Source organism: Dreissena polymorpha, chromosome 11 (assembly GCF_020536995.1).
Source record: "Dreissena polymorpha isolate Duluth1 chromosome 11, UMN_Dpol_1.0, whole genome shotgun sequence".
NCBI classification, from domain to species: domain Eukaryota; kingdom Metazoa; phylum Mollusca; class Bivalvia; order Myida; family Dreissenidae; genus Dreissena; species Dreissena polymorpha.
This window is the reverse complement of record NC_068365.1, coordinates 12383630-12406408: the sequence shown is the minus strand read 5'-3', so window position 1 is coordinate 12406408 and position 22779 is coordinate 12383630. Positions and strand designations below refer to the sequence as shown.

The window sequence follows — 22779 nt, the reverse complement described above, 5'->3', positions numbered from 1 at the left end:
AAAATTGCTCTTTTGTACAAATTAGTTGATCTTTGATGTCAAAGTAAAAGGTTATTGCATAATAGTGATGACTATTTTAAATCTGATGGACATTTTTGGAAGCATAATCTGGTTCAAAATACAGCCACTATATCTTTAAACATTATTTGACTTCCTAAGATTAAACAAGCAACCATTAGAAACCAAAGCGCAAATGTTACGATCATTCTCATTTGATTGTAAAAGATTGATTCTAGACATTTTTTGTCTATTCCCCAAAAAACATTCTTTGGGTTGATCTTAGTTTTTCCAAGTACTCAGTGAGAAGGTTATATTTGAATATGAATGTCATTGTTTTGAAAGAATTGAGAATGATATTTATGTTTGCCATGATTTATAAAATTAATGCAATTGTGTTCATTATTTTCTGTTTTTATGGTAAGATGACCATTATTATCATTAGCTTGTAAGTGGTTCTACATTTTTGAGTCCTGAATTGCAGGTGGCAAATAAAAAGAAGAAAAAGTCACGACGGAACAGTGATGGCGACGAATACTCCACACCTCGCTCGGGTCATAGGTACGCGCACCCGCGCGTGAGCGCGTCCCCGTCACCTGTATATTCGGGGGAAGTGGAGGTTACCACGACGATAAAACCGAGAGGGGCAGGTGCTGGCGTGGTGCAGATACGGCCAAGTAGCGCGCGGGAAATTTCACTCAATGTTCTGAAAGACATGAAAAAATTGCAATCCACTCTGAGGAAAGACGATCTGTGTTGGAAATAATGTTGGATGCCTGTAGTGTTTTTTAGCGGGGCTGTTTTCGGAGAAAACCCGAGCTATTGTCATAGCCAGCTCGTCGTCCAACATCCGCCATCCACCATAGGCGTCGTGCTAAAACTTTAACATTGGCCATAACTTTTTTAAATATTGAAGATAGCACCTGATATTTGGCATGCATGTGTATCTCATGGAGCTGCACATTTTGAGTGGTAAAATTTCAAGGTGAACATCATCCTTCAAGGTCTAGGGTCGAAAAAACAAAGTCAAGGGAAGTAATTAGCTTTAAATGGACATAGTTATCTGACCTGCCCACGTATATATTTTTGTTAAATAAATCAAAGCGGCGCAGTAGGTGGCATTGTGTTTCTGACAAACACATTGTGGTAAAAGGTCAAGGTCATCCTTTACGGTCTATGGTAAAAAATACAAATTCAAGGGAAGTAATAAGCTTTAAAAAGGGAGAAAATTATTCAATATTGAACATAGCCACTTTATATATTTGGCATGCATGTGTATCTCATGGAGCTGCACATTTCGAGTGGTCAATCACAGTCACGGTAATGGCTTTTAATTATTTGCTACTAAAAATAGAGATTTGTTAGAGACAATTATTTTCAAGGGAAGTAATTTATATAATTATAAATCTCATATCATATATTTCCTTACCAAGAATTGAAGTTCTTTTCACAGTTACTGTACAGATTTATTATTTTGATTATTTATAACTCAAATGATTGATTTTTCGAAGTTTTTTTTTTAAATGATATAATTATAATTTCTTTGATGTTCATTATATACCTGTGGACTTATGTCCATAGATACATGATCAACTCTGGCTATGATCTCTTTTAAACCACAGGCCTTGGTTGTTAGTGATTTCTGACATGGTCATAATTGACTGTGAGACCCTCCCCCCTCCCCCCCCCTCGGTTGGATTGGACAAAATCCAAGGGAAGTAATAAAGCTTTAAAGGGAGATGATGTCTATACCTGCCAAGTGATAAATAGAAATTTTATTTCAAAGTGGTGCAGTAGGGGGCATCGTGTTTCTGACAAACACATCTCTTGTTGGGTCACTAGGTCAAAGGTCACTGTGACCTTTAAAAAAAATACAAGCTTTCGCAGCCGAGCGTGGCACCTGTTATGCGGTGCTCTTGTTTTATTGTTGTTTTAATCTCACTTTTCAATATCTCTATAATGTAATTTGGAAAAAAAATGTTTTAAAATTGTAATTTTATTTTTTATTTTATGAAATGATGGTGCCAGTTATATAATTGACTGTGATCTATTCTATAAGGTCAAGTACCATTCAACATTTTGCTGAAAACCTGTCCTTCCAAGATGTCCATGACGCTTTACGTTTTAAAAATTGGATTACAAGTCAGTTTCTAATTTGGGACCATTTCATTATTAGCATTTAAAATGCCATTCTTTGTAAGGAAATTTATGAAAGATGCAAAAAATTACAAACATATTGCTATGTGGCAGTTGAACCTCAAAAGATCTATATCGTCATCTTACGCATTCTGTAAAGTCTATGTTTTGATATCAGATATTTCAAAAAGTCATTGAAATCATTCTGTTACTTTCAACTCAAAGCATACATTTGAAGTCCCTTATTTGAGGCATTATTGCCTGTATGTCATGTATTTTAGATATTGATATTATATTCCATTTAGTCATTTTATGTACTCCTTCATCCTGGTATTGTACACTTATGTTTTCATCAACATGTACATGATTTATCATTCCAAAAGGAGCAGCTATATTTAGATTGAATTAGCTGGAACAAGACAAATGCATTTTTCTACGTTACTGTTTTGTTCCTGCATCTCCATGTACATTCGATCAATATAAGTGATCATTTCTGTCTGACCAGTTACTGCAGTTATTGTCCCCTACCAGTGAAACCGGAGGGGACTTACGGTTTGCGCTCCGTGTGTCAGTCTGTCAGACTTTTCTGGATCCTGCGATAACTTTAAAAGTTCTTCATATTTTTTCATGAAACTTGAAACATGGATAGATGGCAATATGGAGAGTATGCACGTCATTTCATTTTATTCCTACTTCAAGAATTCTGGTTGCTATGGCAACAAATATTTATAAAAAAAAATGTTATTTTTTACTGACAATGGTGGAGTTTCACCGGTAGGGGACAATATTGCTTGGCAATCTCTTGTTTCATGTTAATTTATTAATCAATTATAAGTTTTGTGAACATTTTCGAAAACAAAATAAATAGTTAAGATTGGATAAATAAGTGGAAATAAAATCTTACCTACACATTGTGTACTTGACTTGAACACATTTATGCAGATACTAATATTACAAACAAGGAATACTTTTGTCTTAAAATTTTGAACAATGTAGGTTACCAGTTGATACAAGCTAAATATTACAAATTTAATGTTTGTTTGTGATGTCTCTTTTCTGGCATGTATCATGTATAGATTTTAAAATAAGCAGCATTATATAATCGGTGTAACTGTAGCCATGTATTTATCTGTTGTAGCATTATTACATAAAGTTTCTTCTTGTTATGGGACCAAAAGAGTGGTATACATGTCATATTAACTGTTTGTCTTTTAAGTAGTCATCACTTTGAAAGGTTGTGTAAGTGTTGTCTTGTACCCATAAATTACGCATTATATGGATCGTGGTCAGAAGATTTGAGACTTTTCCTTATTTAAGACAAAATGTCTGCATAATTTGTGTGGAATATTTCTTGTTGTAAGCTGTTGACTGATGTAATTTTGCAAATATTTGTATCATATTGTTGGTCACGAGGTCGTTGAATATTTTGTTTACTGGTACAAACAGTTGTTTGGAGTCAAAACTTTTTTCATCAGAACCGAACAGAACAAATACTTTATTCACTTAAGCATATCTTGGTTCATATTATTAGACATTTATACATGCGTGAAAACATAAGAAATTAAGATATTAATATATAATGCGTGAGAGTGTTGTGTTTTCATATAAACAATTAATTGATTATATGAACAACAGGCAGAAAACAAAGTATATTCATTTAGTAATAAACTATAATGTTAGATTTATAATTGTATGGCTTAAAGAGATGTTCTCCAACTTATGAAAAAATTATAATGTTTTGTTTTTAAGTTTTATGAATTGGTAGCAATTTAATAAATGTATATGTAACATTGGAGATATTTGCAAATTATAAATGAAATATTAAATTATCTCAGGACTATCTTTGTCATCTTGCCATAAACTAAATTGATAACATGATTTCTTTTAAATTTTTTTGTTGACAATTTTTTAAGTAACCAATTTAAATACAACTTATTTTTATAAGTTGCGTACTGTTATATGTTTACAGCATTTTGTTGTCCATGAATGGATCAAATGTAACTTCAGTTACTTGTATCTATGCATGGCTTTAGAATTGATTTGTTTTGAATGTGACTGTGATACTTAGATTAGTTTTAAATGTTTTCTATGTGTTTTTGGTTTATAAAAAATGTGCCAATCAAGGAATCATGCTGTTTTGTTGGAGAATTTTGTAACAGCTGTGAAGTAAAACTTGGAATTTTTGCATTTAATGAATTCCTTGCATCATTATATTTATTATTTAGCTAAATACTTGTCTTAATTATTATCATTTATCATATTTTTATGAAGTGAACAGAACAAATTGAAAACATGTAAATGATACATACAATAGCATTATTTGCATTATAAACTGTATTGTGAAGAACAATTAACAATTAATGTTTGTTCAATTTCTAGTAAGGTTACATCTCTAAGTTTCAAGAATTCAATAATTACGTACATAGTGACATATCATGCATGCTCTCTTTGTAAAATTTGTGTTTATTTTGAAAGCCTTTGATATGCCTCTGAAAGTTAATAACTAGTAAAATCTTCTAAGACTATTAGCAATTAAATATATCATTACATTATTTTATTAGCAAAAATGTCTGTTTTCCAAACCCACCGAAAACCAATAATTCTAGAGCAGATTCCTTGTGGCCGTTTTTTTTTTTAATTTGTATTTAACTGCCGATATATGGCAGAAGTATCCTTTGTATTTATTGCACTTCAATCATGCATTGAATAAACTTTTATTGAGCATTTATTTGTTGTTTTTTTTTAAGCTGACCTCAAATATTCAAAAGTGAATTAGACTTGTAAGGTAATATAACTCTTGATACAGAAAGCTGGTAAAGTGGCTGTATAACATCAATCTACATTCACAAAAATTGTCAATTTTTTTTATAGGCTTTTTCACAATTATTATTCTATACTAAAATAATATGCAACATCTTGTATGTTTGATACATCCGTAGCAAGATCATAACAATAACACCCTTTCTTTTTGACAAAGGAACACAGTGGACTTAAACAGTGGTATAAAGCAATGTATCTTACCCGAATCTGGTGGGTCTCAACACAAGGTAAGTAATGAGGTTACAATGTATCTTTGCAGTTTGCAAATCTGGTGAGGGTTGACCTACAGATGCATATAACATGCACATCTGCTGATCCCCCATAGTTTTGCATGAAAGATTTAAAACATGATGTAACAAACACAAGGTTTCCTTATCAACTTGAACACTACAGAATTGCATTTTAAATATCCACCTCACTTCCGTTTTTTGTGAAAGCCTGTTAATACACGTGTCCATTTATTAAAAAACAAAATTAATTCAGATAATGATTAAAATGATACATTTTGGTCCCAATACATCATAAGCCATTTAGCACACGTCTTGCTCGATTTGTACCGAGTAATGGTAATTTACATCGCAGTTAGCTATTCATTTTATCATAAATTTGTCATCCCCACTATCTTTTAAACAAGACTATTGCCAAGCAATATATGTCCCCTACCGGCTCCACCATTGTCAGAATTTTTAAATATTTGTTGCCATAGCTACCAGAATTTTTTACGAACGAACTAAATGAAATCATGTACGTTATGTCTATATTGCCATCTATACATGTACATGTTTCAAGTTTCATGAAAAAATATGAAGAACTTTAATAGTTATCGCAGGATCCAGAAAAGTGTGACGGACTGACAGAGCGCAAACCAGAAGTCCCCACCGGTCAAACCGGTAGGGGACAATAATTTACATCACAGTTAGCTATTCATTTTATCATTAATTTGTCATCCCCACTATCTTTTAAACAAGACTATTGCCAAGCAATATATGTCCCCTACCGGCTCCACCATTGTCAGATTTACAAAAAAAAAAAAAAATTGTTGCCATAGCAACCAGAATTTTTTACGTTGGAACAAAATGAAATGACGTGCATAATGTCCATATTGCCATCATATCCAAATTCTTGAATAGATCACAATTACATGTACCAGGCCATGGTTGCAGTATAAATCTCTGTGATGTCCATTTTATTTAAATTATGCATATACATGCACATTATAAATTGATAACTTTATTATACTATTGTCACCCTGATTTAGAAATCAGAAATAATGTCTTCAGCTGTTCTTGTTTTATTTTATTTTAATAATAATCAATAAATATATACATCCAAATAACAACACATGGACTCTCACTTGCTTCTGAACTGACACGCATGTACTGGTTCTTTGGAAACAGAAATGTTCACAATGCAAACAAGATAGTTCTGGTAATTATAATGCAAGAAAAACTAAAAAGTAAGTAGCCAATGAAAACAGCATACATTTGCAAACAAAACATACATTTAATTTAAGCACTCTATAAACCTTAGTCAGATACAAAAGTCTCGCACATTTCCACTGCTTTCAATTTAGAGTAACAGAATGTAGTCCATGTTCATCTGACAATCTCGTCAGATTGTAAACCAAAAGGTGCTATGAATGATGAATGTATGTGAACATGATATTGATGACATGATCATTATCATTTAAACACAATCGATTTTCAAGAATATATACTTTCACAAGAAATCGAAAACATCAACATCAATACAAAACAAGCACTTCCAATTTTGAAACTGTAATCCTTTTAAAACTTAAATGTAAGGTACCACATGTGTAACATAAAATGAGTATCTTCATACATGAATGTAAATCAATCTGAAAGTCAGAAGATGATGAATCACATTTTTGTTCCAAAAGCCTATTCCCAAATTTATCAATTTGTAGATTTATTTGATGTTAAAATCCAAACCGTGATTGAATAAATAAGAGGAAAAAAAAGTATGTTTACAAAAAAGCACAAAATGAAGGTATTATGAGAAGTTTCAATAAAAATAAAATAATCCATCAATAGAGAGTATACTTAATCTTTATATCTTATGTTTATTAAAAAAGTATTATTTGCGCACATATATTTAACTACAAGAATTATAAAAAGAACAAATATTTTATCAAGCCTTTAAACACCACACAGGCTAATCAGGGACGACAATTTCCGCCTTAACTGGATTTTTGCTGAGAAGATACTTTCCTTGAATGAAAAATTAAAAAGCCGAAAGTGTTGTCCCTGATCAGCCTGTGGAGACTGCACAGGCTAATCTGGGACAACACTTTAAGCATATGCATTAAACCCCCTGTTCACAGAGCAATTTTCATATATAATAAATTTTTTGTTAGCTCTGATCTTTCACTTAATTATGAAATGCTTGGATTGACTACACGTAGCAAGAGTACAAACTGTAGTGTTTACCAAACAATCATCCACACTAGCATTATATTCTGATTGGCTAAAAGCATCTCAGTTTGTTCAGGTATGCACAAATCATGTTTTGCTGCTTCATACCAGAAAAGCATGTTTCTAACAGTCACATTTCATGATAACAGGACAACTAAACATGATAATGTCATTGTAAAATATATAATGACTGTTTCTTCCAATCTTTCATATGAGGACCTTTATTAATACTAGTATATCAAGAAATTATATTGAACGATCATTTAGAATGATTTACTTTCTAAATAGAACCAATAAACAAAGCTATTCAAAACAGAAAAATATTTCTTGAAACCATTTCTATACATAGAGTTCATTTGGTCTTGCACATTTCCAAAGTTGCACACAAAAAAGATCATAATGAATTCACAAACACAAACACAAAAACTATTTGTCAATAAGGCCACATCATAATAATGTAATGACAATCTTTTATATAGATGTACATGTATTACAGGTTAAGCACACAGAAAATAAATTATATAACAATTTAATCACTTTCAGAATTCTTGCATGAACATTTGAAACATAACATACTTCACAACAAGGTGCAACATCTAGTACATGACATGTATTTACGGTCTACCATAAACAAATGTACAAATATTACTTTAATTCTTAAAACAACAAAAGATAACCTTTTTTTAAATAATTAACACCTTAACTCCATACTATAAAAGCAATATAATTGTTTTCCTAGAAATTCACAGTCAATTCATAGTAAGGGACTTTTTTAAGACATGAGGATGAATTGTACAAGTCACAATTTGCAATGGCACCACTTCCAGAAGCAATTACTTTGAATACTTCTACATCTCACAACTATATATATCATGTGATAATGGTGTCAAAAACTTAAACATTACACAAAAATATGTTAATGCAAAACTGAGCTTTGCAAGATATCCTGTTTGGAAAAGCACTTATCATGTCAATCAATTATAACCAAAAGCCTCTAAACATGTACTCTATTGTTTCAGGTCATCTTACACTTCAAACCATTATGTATGTAAGTATTAGTAAGACAGATCCTGGTTTCAGTGGACAATATCTGTCAGGCTTGTATTGGTATCTTACAAGCCTAGTTCAACATCAATTTCTAATTCTAAAAATCTTTGAATACTAATTAGACATAAATGTATACACCCATGTATGCATGCATTAAGTTGTTTTATTTTTTGGAAAAAAAGATTTCAATGGCACATATCAGGTATGACATTTCAGCACATGTAAATGAGTATTTGAAATAACTTATGCCATGACATTCTTAGAAAACACAAACCCTGCATTTTATGGTAAAAAATAACAAGACAAGACAAATATTTATTCAGACTTGCACATTGTACATGGTCTTAACACTAGATATTTCACATACAAGTATGTATATCACCCTTTGTAACGACTCCCAAACATCAACTGAAAAAAGTAACACTTTCTGGCCTTTAAAACAGACTAAAGTTAGAAGTACGTACCACTAAAATAGACTTTACTATTTACAATATTTTACTTTGCCAATCAACAATCAATGTCTTTATTCAGCACAAACTGTATCTTATATATTCGCAGTACAGCAGGGTAAGTTGGCTGGAATTCAAGCGTGCTGTGTGTTGCCTACGTTGTTGCTATGATGACCCCCCGCCCCCACAACACCCGCCCCCACCTGCCTGCCGCGAGGGTGTGCTGTCGTCTACCACCACCACACTTTTACGATTGTTCTTTCCTGTTCCTGGTCGGGTAGCTGTGTCCGAGTCTGCTTTTTCAATCATATCTGCAATTTTATATATTTAAAGGGACTGTCAACCACGACGACGAAGAAAAGAAAAGTTGTAAAATACCGTATTTTTTTTTACAATTATTAGTTTATATTGATTAAAATATCACGACTGGTATATTCTGCTAATTTATATCCCCGTTAATATTTCCTAATTATTTCTACACATTTATAGAACTTTAAGTCAGGAATGAAGAAAATATAAATATTATCAGAACTTTTTAAAAAGATGAAAAATGAAGTAATTTAGTCAAGTTTATTTGAAAATACTTGATACAAAACTCTTCCAATAGGTATATACATACTCCTTGAACTTTATTGTGAATCAGTTGTTAATAAAAGCGTATGTCGGAAAGAAGTTAATTCAGCACTAAAAGGTGAAAAAACAAATTAATTTGTGTTATTCATGGGGATTATAGAAAACTTTTGCAGTTATTTGAGGTTTCAATTTAATCACTTGCAAATTAAAGAAGAATTTCACTCTATAAATAATTTGGACTGTTTAACTTACTAACAAACCAACATACAGAGTGTCTGCAAAAGTCCTGCTCTCCCAATGTGTTTGCAGTTGCATAAATACTTCAAACAACTTTTGTGTATTCAGCCATTCACACAATATACTTACTTTTCGCTAATTCTAGAAACATTTCTTCAATGCCTTTACTTAATTTTGCAGAAGTGTGAAAATGTTTTGCCCCAACTGATGCTGCATATCTGGAAAGTGGATTTTTTATTTTAAATAAACTTATAAACAATAAGACTATTGTCAAGCAATATAAGTCCCCTACCGGCTCCACCATTGTCAGAAATATATATATTTTTTTATATTTGTTGCCATAGCAACCAGAATTTTTGACATAGGAACAAATTGAAATGACATGCATAATGTCCTTATTGCCATCTATCCATGTTTCAAGTTTCATGAAAAAATATTAAGAACTTTTAAAGTTATCGCAGGATCCAGAAAAGTGTGACAGACTGACTGACTGATTGACTGACACACAGAGCGCAAACCATAAGTCCCCTCCGGAGAAACCGGTAGGGAACTAATAAGCAACAATTACAATCTTAAACACAAGCTTCAAAAAGTGCAAATTTTTGAGCATTATCTGACACCTTCCAGTATTTGGATTTTTATACCTAGTTGTTTTAACTGATCATAGCTTCAAATATTGCCCATGCGTTGTTTTTCTTTCGATAAAAGGCCCATTTATATAGGTAGATAATATATACATGCATTTTTGTGATAAAAGATTTGTCATAAAATGTATTAGTAAACAACAGTACTGAAAGTGTGTGTTCAAGGGTTGACCTATGCCAATCTTATAGACAGATAAGGACATAATTGTACAATTCAGATCAAGGAAAAACCTGAGAAGTATAAATACATTTGCTTTACAAGATCAATAATTGAGGTGAAGCAAAGGGCAACTGAGCAGGGGTGGCGAAATCTCAAAAAACTATACTTGTCCACGGACAACCATTTAAGAAATTTAACTTGCCCGTTGCTGAACTACACTTGTCCGTTAATGTTTATATAAATTATAAACGCATTTATTGATTAATGTTAAATAATGTGGAATATATCAAAAAGAGTATGATTTGCTTGTTTTGTTTATAATTGTATTTCAATGGTACATTCATTATAGCAGTATATTATAAACAATATAAAGACTATCTCAAACTTTAAAACTTGCGAAGCTAGTGTTATTAAAACATGTGCTAAAAATAAGTACATTGTAATCTTAACAAATTAAACTAGTCCAATATGTGGACCTCATCAGACTAAGGCTCCGCTACTGGCAGCAATTTGATTATATAAACTGGTAACCATTGAAAATCTGTTAGCCAAGTTTCTTGAAAAGTTCTGGTGCGTTTACTTAGATCATATTTTTTATCATAATCTTTCTTAGTTTTTGGGCGGTGGGCTGCTCAAAGCTTCGGGCTTCTGCTACGTTGTTGAAGATTGAAAAAAAAAGTTTCATCTTTACCATTAAAGTCGTCTTAAATAACAAGGTAGACCGTGTTTTGATTATCTTAGATTGATACTTTTTATTTCCGTCTGATTGTAAAAATAAAGAAACCAGTCTGTACACTGTCTAACAGTCGGGCCGAATGTTTAAAATACGGCATGCTCCCGGTCTCTTATAGAATAAGGGAGATCACTGCGCAGGAAAGTGCACGTATTTTAGCTTGATTGCTCCGCAAAAAGCACTGACAATGTAATCGTGTGTCAACATCCGGTTTTGTAAAACTTATTTACGGCTTTAATACAATGTATTTTTGTATACCTGGACGCGACTTTTAAAAAACTTGTTGTCCACGGACAACTTAATTGAAAAAAGTCAGTTGCCCAGACAAGCAAATGTACGACTCAGGCAACTCGGACATTTGATTTCGCCACCCCTGCTGAGCTTAATACGTCTGTATATAAAGTGGTTCTAGATTACAATTACTTTTCTGTTTCTTATCTGCAAATATAACTCCCATGTAGGCGGAAAATAAAGTCCAAAGGCTGATGATTGACAACATTTGACTCACAGGCATTTAATCTTGAATTTCTATGGCATGCTTCAAACTAACATGAGCCTCCTTTTGCGAAAAATGAGCATAATGCATGTGCAAACTGCACAGGCAATTATGGGACAACACTTAACACACATGCATTAAGCCCAGTTTTTCCATAACATTTCTCATATATATAACTCACGCCTCTGCCTCTGCCACAGTGACATGTCTATCCTTCTCCAGGTCTATTTTGTTGCCAGCTATACACAGGCATATATCATTTCCCAGCATCTTCTTCAACTCTTTCACCCAGGACTTCACCTGAAAGATTCACTGACTAATTACCTATGAATTTAGTACATCTTAATATTACTTAATGTAGTTTAGTTTAGTTTAAACCTATTTATTTTAGCTCGATTGCATAGAAAGTAATTCCTACTTATTTGAAATGCTCTCGAGTCCGTTTCCTGGGCCTAGAACCAGTACTTGGTGTCTATATGGGAGATCAAAAGAACGCTCCCACAGTGGGGATCGAACCTGTCACCACCCAGTTGTTAGGCAGACACCATATCCATAACACCACGGCGACCTTTAATGTAGAGGGACTAAGTATGCATTTAGATTACTAAACAGCTAAGGACTTTGTACATCTCATATCACTAAATGTCAAGGGAATAAGTACATCTTAGATTAAGAAATGTTGAGGGACTAAGAACATCTTACGATTACTAAATGTTGAGGGACTATATATATCTTAGACTACTATCTATCAAGGGACTAAGTACATCTTGTATTACACAATGCCCAGGGACTAAGTACATCTTAAGGTCACTAAATATTGAGGGACTAAGTACATCTTAGATTATTAAATGTCCAGGGACTAAGTAAATCTCAAGATCACTAATTTTCAAGGGACTAAGTACATAACGTAAGTTACATGTATGTTTGTTACTGCCATTACAATGTCTCTAGCCATTTAAATATTTTCAGCATTTTCTACAAGAAAAGCTTTCTAACAATAGTTGTCTCAAGACAGCTCCTTATACTATTCTTCCATTTTACTAGTGTGATGTTCATTTACTGTCAGTCACTTATAAAATGAATGTTGAGATACATTTGATAGGGAAAATCTGTAATAGTTACATTGTTAGATCATGTGTTGCATGCATGATTTAACCTGAAAATTTTTATTACTACATGCCACAAAACTTGATTTTCATTGTTTAAAATATCCCAAGCAAGTTCTGCATATACCAGTAAGATAACTACAAACAGTGCTCTTGTCAGGATAAAAAAAAAAACTGGGTATTTTTTTAATTACACCTGTACGCAAGCTATTAGTTTTGAAAGGTGTAGTAAAACTAATATGAGTATGTGTACCTATGACTTTATGTAATAAGAGTAAAACTGAAATGTTGTCTGCTGCATTGACGAGTATTGATTTTTAGAACAGCTGGTATCAGATCTTGATTGCATTATTGTACTATAGTTGAAGGTTTTAAACATTAATGGTATGACAAAGGACTTGGAAAATAAGACACAACATGAGCTTGTAGTCCTTTAATACCAAATTATAACTGATATATTTTATAAGAATAAAGGCATTGCAGTATAAAGTGCAGCACGGTGCATCAAATTGTAAAGGGTGTGAAATTTAAAATCTGTTGTTGAAACCGTGATATGGAAATGTTGCACTTTTATTTTAACCAAAGCATTAAGCGGACATCAACGCACAACACTTGGGTGAGTCGTATAGCTCAAACTTATTTTTAAGTTATCAGTTTTTGAAGGGAACTGATGTACAAGATGCCAAGTTAAAAGTTTTTATCCAAAATAAAGTCCCAGTAAGTAAAACTTCAGCAAGCATTTACGTGTACATGCAACAAAAATCACATCACTGAAGAGTAACTACTGGATCGTGTTCCCATGAGTTAGGTGAATATACATGTACTTGAGTACTTCAAGCATTTTGCCTTATTAAAAAGTTGCAACTCAGGATAAAATTGTACGTCTAACATAAAGATTTTCACTTTGGTAATAATGAAGACTATGTAATAAAAGAACAAGAGCAGTAGAAAACAAACACTGGTTTGCTTTCAAATCCAGTTGAGGCAGTTACCTGTTAACCATTCAGATACGCACTTTGACAAGTTTGTAGTCCCTTAAATGCAATATAGCTAGAACATTCTGTTTATAAATCTAAGATACTGATCAGCAGCAAAAAGCATAAAACCTGAACAGACTGCAAGATGCTCACAGGTTGTTTAGGTTTAATGCTGGGGGCAAAAAGCCATTTTCACTTGGCTTCCGAGTGCCGCTGACAAGTGTTACCTTCTGAAATGAGTCCTCGTCTGTGATATCGTACACAAGTATTGCACCATTGCTGTCTCGGTAATATATGGGTCCTAACGCGTGAAACCTCTCTTGACCGGCTGTATCCTGTAAATAAATAAATATATATGAGCCGTGCTCTGTGAAAAGGGGGTTTAATGCATATGCGTAAATTGTCGTGCCAGATTAGCCTGTGCAGTCAGGGACAACGCATCCTGCTTTTATGGTATTTTTCATTTACAAAATTTCTCTTCTTAGCATAAATCCAGTTTAGGTGGAATGTGACAATGGCCACTGTTGGTGAATGGCAAATAAGTTAAAATTGTAAAAACATACATTCCAGGTAAAAATAGTAGTATTTCTCAAAAGTTAATTCCTCTAAACTGGTCTGACTCTTGATTTACCTCCTTCAGCCAACAAAAGTACAATTTGGTCAATTTGTCTCTTTATAATGACCCTATAAATGAGAATGGGCTTAAGTATTGCGTATTTAATTACATGTAACTAGTAGATTAATGGACTAATAAAACATTAATTTTACTTATTTGAACGTGTTTTACCATTGCTTCATGTACACCTATTTGGCATGTATTTTTACCTTAAACTGACCATACTGTCAAATGTATCACATAAACATGACCGCCACTCAGCAAAAGAGAAAACACACAGTTGACAGCTTTATTTACAATTGACATGTATTATAATATTAAGCAAAGATAATGAGACACATTTGATGACATGAATTGTACAGAGAGCCTGCTATTTAAGGTCTTCAACCCCAATGCACAATGTACTTAAATGTATTACAACAAAAAAATAATACAAGTTATTGTTACAAATTACTGGTACTTACCCATATTGATAAATTTACACGTTTTCCACCAATATTCAGTTTCTTTGTAAGAAATGAAGCCTGAAATAAGAAGAGCAAATTTATTAATTGATTGTCCATCACATGTTTAATAGGCAAACATTATGCTCCTATCTTTAGATTTTGCCTATTAAATAATTTCTTTGTAATACATTATTAGATTAAGAAAACGTATGATTTCATTTTTTAACAATAATGTTTACTATAATGTATATGTAGATTATAATAAATAAGTTATATACATATTTGCCATTATCAGATATCAGGATACTCTTAGTCCCTCTTGTCACTACAGACACCAGTCATGTTGAATACAAAACTGATATATGAAAAGCATACATCTATCATATGTCTATACAACTTTTATTGTAAAATGATAAATCGCCATCAGCCCTTTTTATTGTGATTTGATCAGAGGACCAATCCCTAAATTTTGGGGGGAAGGTATCGAAAAAAGAGATAAAGGGGAATACATTGTTTACAATTTTGAAGGTGAACTTAAATTTGGAGTAAATTGCATAATTTTAAAGAAATTGTTGAGGTGACCTTTTTTTGAGGGAGGGGGTCTATATAAGGCCCCAATAAAGAAAGAAAGAAAACGCCCTGCCGCCAGATAATTAAAACAAGAGCACCGCATAACGGGTGCCACGCTCGGCTACGGGTGCAGTTTTGAAGACATGAAAGCTTGTCAGATTATTTTTTTTAGAGGTCACAGTGACCTTGACCTTTGACCTAGTGACCTCAAAATGGGTGTGGCATGTAGAACTCATCAAGGTGCATCTACATATGAAGTTTCAAAGTTGTAGGTGGAAGCACTAAGATTTTAGAGCCAATGTTAAGGTTTTAGCACGACGCGGACGTCGGACGACACGACGAGCTGGCTATGACAATATATAATACCTCGGGTTTTCTCCGAAAACGCCGAGCTAATAATCACAAATGACATATATAGGGCTTACTCTGCCATTCGCCAGATCAGCCCATGGCTACAAATAAAACAATTTGGAAAAAGAAAATTGAATATAGCTAGAACATTCTGTTTATAAATCTAAAAAAATCCGAAATGAGACTTATATCTAAGTTATAAGGTACCTTTGACAAGAGGACACCATTTTCTGAGAGAGGCGTGTAAAGAAGATTAAATGGAATGGGAGTTTTCCCATTGAAGCTGTGCAAAGCATGTATCACAATGTGTGCTAATGTGATGTTAACAACAAACTACAAGGGAATTAAATTTTTACATCTAACTTAAAACATGAACACCACATTATTTTTTGAACACCTTGCCAAAGTATCAGCTTTTTTGTGAAAAATACACCTGGGGTTTTATCCATTTAAATGGTCTGAATTATTCATTTCTCTTAACTTGCAATATTGTAATTTGCATTTTAGCAGAATATCTTTAACAAAATATCATGTGCAAATAAAATGAAATGAAAAATGCATGTATAAACTCGTCTTGCATGTCAAACTTGTTAATGATTCACAAGATTAATAGCACATAAAAAGTAGAAGCATAAAGATAACATGCTTAATTGATTAACAGTTGGTACAAATAAAAATGTGCCTATCATTGCACACTTTGAGCACACATGAGCCACATAATCACCATTAAATGTGGAGTTCATAATGCTCTGATTAAAAAAAATAAACAGAAGTAGGCTGCTGAAAGGCGGCGACTGTGCCATGGTTTTCTGCGGTATCGAGTCGTTTCATCCTAAAACCTGTTCGCCCTAGGTTACTCTGAGGCTTTTCGCCCCGGGTTGTTTCGCCCGGCTTACAAGTGGGTTGTTTCGCCCTTATTTTTTGTTTGAATAACAATTAAAGACGATTAATTAACATACAAATTATCTTTAATTGAATAATAATTTAAAGTACGATGTATGTAACACCTTTCACACCTCTTACACACAGCTATATTACCTGTGAAATATACCGACAACAAGTGTAAAAGAGTATACCGACCACAAGTGTAAAAGAGACGTTAATTGTGACAAACGTACATGTATATACAGATAATTTTAAAAAAATCTGATGTGTAACACGTACTTGTAATGTCTTGTTGCTGTTGTTAGTAACTAAACACAATCTTATGCTTTAGAAATGTGCAATTAATGGAATAACAAACATTTTTTTCTTGTCTACACACTAAGCAGTATACTTTTTATATTGATTTTGTTCGTTTTGTATGTATTGGTGATTTGTTTACCCTAATCTAAATAGAATATTAGACACATTTTGTTCTAATTATATGGTAAACATTCAAGGAAACAATACAGACAATTGCCAGTTATGTGCTTCTTATTATCCCCAAACATCGTTGTTAAAGATCAAAAGGAAGTATGTATTCAGCTTGTGACAATCTAAAGATAAATCTGTTTGAACTGCTGTATATATAAAAACTAAGGCGAAACGACCCAGGAATACCTGCAAAATCGACCCAGTGCAAATGGGTATTAGGGCAAAACCACTCGTGTACCAACAGGTATTAGGGCGAAACGACCTGGATTCGTTATTTGCAAGGCCCCAGCATGCAATTAGCAGTACAAAAAAAACATGACTTTAAAGTGCTAAAAAGAATTGATCCTAAAGGTAATATTCTAAAGGATTACCAAACTCTGAAACAGCTGTCATCATGTTTATACATCACTAATCATGTTACATGTAACTTGGTATCTTCGTACCCATTGGTACCAGGATGTGAAACGGATCAATAAGTCACTCCTGAGAAAATGACAACACAGAAACGCGAGTATTTACACTAGAATACCAAACGTAAAACGTGTAAATAACAACTCACGTAAATTTAAAAATATTACTATACTGTACCTGTAATGTGGTTAAATGTTTATCATTGAATTTGTTTTCTACGTATCTGAGAACCAGGGAAGTCTTGCCTACACAACCTTCACCCAAAAGCACTGCCTTGAAATTAAAGTTTCTATTTCCACCGCCAGCCATTATTAAAACGTGTCTATTCTGTTTGCACTTATTAAATCGTAGCTTTTGAAGTGTGGCTTAAGATATCATTTCCGGGTTTAGTTTTAATGACTAATGACAGTATTTCCGAATCAAAACATTACACCTCTTTTCTGAATGAAACATGGCGAATGTGACGTCATAAGTCACGAGAATGGCGCTTACGTTCACAAACTGAATTATTATTTATTATTTTTAAAGAGAACATACCGAATCTCTTATTGTATAAATCACAAACTGACGATTTTAAATCAATCTCCATTATTATATATTAAATAAGTAAATACTATACAAGATAATTTAATTATCGTTGAAAAACATACAAGCGACTAGCTGTCATGTACCAAAATAAATAGCGCAGATGGCTTGTGAAACAAAGGTAATTTGCCTAATTATTGAGTAAAATAATTAAAGTCACCCTCGCATTATATGAGAAACCTAATTTAGGTGTTGTAATACATGTTTATATTTACTAATCTTCATATCTAACTAAAACTTAATGCCGAATTAGGACACTTAATTGTGCGTGTTATTTTTCAATTTCAAGCCTATTTACTCATATGTACATTTATGTATATTGGTCCAGGGATATGGTTATATTGAATGTTTTTTACAAAATGAAAAACACTCCAATAGCAAATGATTGGGATTAATACTTTAAGATCCGAATGGTCATGTCATCTAAAGATAAAGCAATATACAAATATCAGGTGATGATAGGTCAGAAATAATTATTTTGAAATAATACATTAAAACCAGGTCTGAGTAATACTCAGTAAGGAATTGGTAATAGTCAGCTGATGTTAATGAAGTATTTTTTTCTGAGCACAATCAGTTTGAATTCATATGTTATGAAAGCTGACAATAAATAGAACTGTTCATTGATACATAGTTAATTGAAAAAGTATGTTAAAGTAAAGGATAATTGTATTTATAAGCAAAATGCCAAAAACATTGTGTAAAGAGCTTAAGAAGCACGGTAATTCAGCTCAAAAATTGGTATTTATGCTAAGATTAAAAATTCCTAAAAGGATGTCTAGTAAGTTTTACCAAAGAGATACTTCAGTATGGATTTATAGAGCAGCAATTGTTGATGGAATGGTAAAGTACAATACATTTCTATTTTCAAAAGTTGAAAACATTACAAAAAATGAGGGTTTTCATTTTCATGACTGTGTCATCCATGCTGTTGATTTTGTAATTGAAAACATGTGTAAATCCTGTTTTAAATGTAACTAGTAAATACATGACTTCAATTTCTTCAAAAGTGCTTCGTTTTGTAAGGACTTATTGATTTTTTTAATGTAACATTCAATAATAATAAATATTCACACTAAAAATAGTATTTAACTTAATGCCACACAATGAATTGCTTATCAGACTGATCAGTAGAGAAATCTGATTATCTTCAGAGATATCAAATATTATAATGACCTCACCAACCCATACTTGTTATTTAAGTAAGTTTTGTATAGAATGGAATATAACTTGCTCATTATTTATATCTCTGTCTTACGAATTTCAGTTTGAAATTAGGTGGGATATCACTGTTTACTGAATGCTTTTAACAAACCAGTTTGTGTTTTTAAGGTTTTTTTGACGTGGCATGCTTAGGCAAGTCCTATTAATAGGGGATCAAATTTTGTAGAACCATTATTTTTGTTATTATTATTAAGTGATTTTTTAAAAATCCTTTATACAACATGAATAAACATAAATTGATATGTAATTATCAATAGATTTGATAAAGACATCCATGTGGGTTAGTTAAAATAAAAACTACACTGAGCACGGAAATAATGCATCTTCAAATACCAATTTTTTGTTTGATTTTGGTAATATTTTTCCTTTGTAATGAGCGAACTGTAAAGGTATTTTTTTAACCAATGTATAGGGGAAAGATAATGAAGGGGAATAGTGCTGGATGTAAATTTCTATTTATTAGTGTTTTTTTTATTTATTTTGATACCAAAAACATACATAATGATTTGCCATCAGTAGCGTTTTATAAAGAGAGAATCCTGAAGCATATGAAGAATATGTTTACATTTTATGATAAATAAGGCTTATTCTATTTTTAGCCCAAGGTTGCCTTTGATAATTTCATGTCGCAACACTTGAGATTTAATTTTATTAACATCTATTTAGTTCTGTGAACAAAAATTTCCTTATATGCAGCTAATATATTTCCTGTAAATTTTACAGTATTCTAACACCATGGCTATTTTTATGCCCCCCTTCGAAGAAGAGGGGGTATATTGCTTTGCTCATGTCGGTCGGTCGGTCGGTAGGTCGGTCGGTCAGTCTGTCCACCAGGTGGTTGTCGTATGATAACTCAAGAACGCATACGCCTAGGATCATGAAACTTCATAGGTAGATTGATCATGACTCGCAGATGACCCCTATTGATTTTGAGGTCACTAGGTCAAAGGTCAAGGTCACGGTGACCTGAAATAGTAAAATGGTTTTCGGATGATAACTCAAGAACACATACGCTTAGGATCATGAAACTTCATGGGTAGATTGATCATGACTCACAGATGACCCCTATTGATTTTGAGGTCACTAGGTCAAAGGTCAAGGTCACGGTGACCCGAAATAGTAAAATGGTTTCCGGATGATAACTCAAGAACGCATACGCCTAGGATCATGAAACTTCATGGGTAGATTGATCATAACTCGCAGATGACCCTATTAATTTTGAGGTCACTAGGTCAAAGGTCAAGGTCACGGTGACCCGAAATAGTAAAATGGTTTCCGGATGATAACTCAAGAACGCATACGCCTAGGATCATGAAACTTCATGGGTAGATTGATCATGACTCGCAGATGACCCCTATCAATTTTGAGGTCACTAGGTCAAAGGTCAAGGTCACGGTGACCCGAAATAGTAAAAATGGTTTCCGGATGATAACTCAAGAACGCATACACCTAGGATCATGAAACTTCATAGGTAGATTGATCATGACTTGCAGATGACCCCTATTGTTTTTGAGGTCACTAGGTCAAAGGTCAAGGTCACGGTGACCTGAAATAGTAAAATGGTTTTCGGATGATAACTCAAGAACGCTTTTGCCTAGGATCATGAAACTTCATAGGTAGATTGATCATGACTCGCAGATGACCCCTATTGATTTTGAGGTCACAAGGTCAAAGGTCAAGGTCACGGTGTCCCGAAATAGTAAAATGATTTTCGGATGATAACTCAAGAACGCTTTTGCCTAGGATCATGACACTTCATAGGTACATTGATCGTGACTCGCAGATGACCCCTATTGATTTTCAGGTCACTAGGTCAAAGGTCAAGGTCACAGTGACAAAAATCGTGCTCACACAATGGCTGCCACTACAATGGACAGCCCATATGGGGGGCATGCATGTTTTACAAACAGCCCTTGTTAAATGATCATTTTGAACGTGCAAATAAAACAGTTTGGTTATCCATAAACACTGTGAAGTGCGCTTGGTTGATGAAATGTATCTGTGAAAGATTATGTAAGAATTTAATCAATATTTTTTTGAAAGTGATAAACTTCAGAGCCGACATGCAGTAGTTATTTGAATGACTGTTTGATGTCTAATATTGGTGTGTTTTCAGACACTTTATGAGCAGGATGGAGTGTTCATACATATCAATGTTAACACGCACACATCAGACAAAAATGCTCATCTGCCTGGAAAAATCTACCTTCTACAAAAGGTACGCATGTGTTCTAGACCAACTTCAAATATGTATAATACTTTTGTGAAATTGTAGCCAGGTAAAACTTTGATTTCCTTCTCAAACAACTAAGTACTGTAGCTGTCTGTGGCTTCATATGAAAGCCCTCTTGTCTAATGAATTAAAAGAATAAACTTTGCCGAAATCATTAGTACTGTACAGACAAAATATAATAATAATATGGTAATTATTTGACATAGACGTGACAAGAAGCCTCTGGAGTGAATTGAAAAAGTTCTGCTGGATAAAGGAATGTGCTCAGTTTTAAGAAAATAAATGAACAAGGCTAAAACAGGGCTTAATGCATGTTCTTAAAGTTCCATTCTAGATTAGACTGTGCAGTCTGAGATTTTTCATCTGAACTGGATTTTTTCCGCTAGAAAAGACTTCCTTTAATTGAAACATTCCATAAGAGGGGAGAGTGTCCAGCTTCTGAAGCCCTATCAGGAGTTTATACTCCCACTGGCATAGCTCTCCAGATTATCGAGGCACTCAAACGTACACACCATGTTTAGGAATTAGCCTTGTGGTAGACTTGTCTAGGTTTTTTTTAAAGAGGCATCATAAAAATAATATAGAATAAATTTGTTGTTTTCAGTGAATGATCTAATGTTTATTTTCTTTTCATTTGCATGTGTGTGTGTTTCCAGCCGGAAGGCACCTTTGTAGAGTGGAAGGCAGAGGAGCTGGTGTCAGTGGACAGTCACTCAGAGCAGGACTGGGCCATGATCAGCAGTGTGGGGTACCAGCCTGACAGGGGGTCAGACACCGGTAAGTGTGGGGGTACCAGCCTGACAGGGGTCAGACACCGGTAAGTGTGGGGTACCAGCCTGACAGGGGGTCAGACACCGGTAAGTGTGGGGTTCCAGCCTGACAGGGGCTCAGACATCGGTAAGTGTGGGGCACTGGCCTGACAGGAGCTCAGACACTGGTAAGTGTGGGGTACCAGCCTGACATGGGCTCAGACACCGGTAAGTGTGGGGTACCAGCCTGACAGGGGCTCTGACACCAGTAAGTGTAGGTACCAGCCTGACAGAGGCTTAGACACCAGTATGTGTTTGTAACTGATCCTTGCCCTCCAAGAAAGGTGTTTAAAGCATGTGCTTAAAGTGTCGTCCCACAGGGTAATCAGGGACAACTATTTACGCTGTTATGTTTTGTTTCTGTTTAA

The 22779-nt window shown here is 33.7% G+C and overlaps 3 protein-coding genes and 1 long non-coding RNA gene across 6 annotated transcripts in view; 3 read left to right on the top strand and 1 right to left on the bottom strand.

Moving 5' to 3' along the window:
• The window catches only part of LOC127850956 (centrosomal protein of 57 kDa-like), a 46026-nt gene extending 41169 nt beyond the window's left edge, over window positions 1-4857 (top strand). The window contains exon 9 of the mRNA XM_052384363.1: window positions 482-4857. Coding sequence (XP_052240323.1) covers window positions 482-763 — 282 coding nt within the window. The 3' untranslated portion in view covers window positions 764-4857. The remainder of the gene's footprint in view (window positions 1-481) is intronic.
• Window positions 4858-6228: 1371 nt separating this feature from the next.
• Window positions 6229-18045, bottom strand: LOC127850955 (ras-related protein Rab-21-like). Its single transcript, XM_052384362.1, has 6 exons — window positions 17738-18045; window positions 14891-14950; window positions 14038-14145; window positions 11909-12027; window positions 9824-9912; window positions 6229-9195 (listed from the first exon to the last, which is right to left on the bottom strand). Exons 1-6 carry the CDS (start codon window positions 17867-17869, stop codon window positions 9050-9052), a joined length of 654 nt encoding a protein of 217 aa, XP_052240322.1. The 5' UTR covers window positions 17870-18045; the 3' UTR covers window positions 6229-9049.
• Window positions 18046-18152: 107 nt separating this feature from the next.
• Window positions 18153-22779, top strand: part of LOC127850950 (TBC1 domain family member 15-like) — a 28958-nt gene continuing 24331 nt past the window's right edge. For 2 of the 3 annotated variants that reach the window (XR_008035592.1, XM_052384345.1), the window contains exons 1-3: window positions 18750-18988; window positions 21486-21587; window positions 22259-22379. Coding sequence is in view for 2 of the 3 variants with exons in the window: in XM_052384345.1 (XP_052240305.1) it covers window positions 18830-18988; window positions 21486-21587; window positions 22259-22379 (382 nt within the window). In the remaining variant the exon portion in view is untranslated. Of the gene's footprint in view, window positions 18267-18749; window positions 18989-21485; window positions 21588-22258; window positions 22380-22779 lie in introns of those variants that run through there. The other variant, XM_052384346.1, reaches the window with a different exon arrangement.
• Window positions 20212-21340, top strand: LOC127850962 (uncharacterized). The gene is made up of 3 exons (XR_008035602.1): window positions 20212-20260; window positions 20841-21028; window positions 21174-21340. It is a non-coding gene; the product is annotated as an uncharacterized LOC127850962 (long non-coding RNA).

What these genes read in the sequence shown, in the direction of transcription:
- LOC127850955 (XM_052384362.1), bottom strand. Translation starts at nt 17,869, where the DNA reads ATGGCTGGCGGTGGAAATAGAAACTTTAATTTCAAGGCAGTGCTTTTG. An exon ending in AACATTTAACCACATTACAG is followed by an intron (nt 14,951 to 17,737) that starts GTACAGTATAGT and finishes TTCTTATTTCAG; the next exon opens with GCTTCATTTCTTACAAAGAA. An exon ending in GTGTAAATTTATCAATATGG is followed by an intron (nt 14,146 to 14,890) that starts GTAAGTACCAGT and finishes ATTTATTTACAG; the next exon opens with GATACAGCCGGTCAAGAGAG.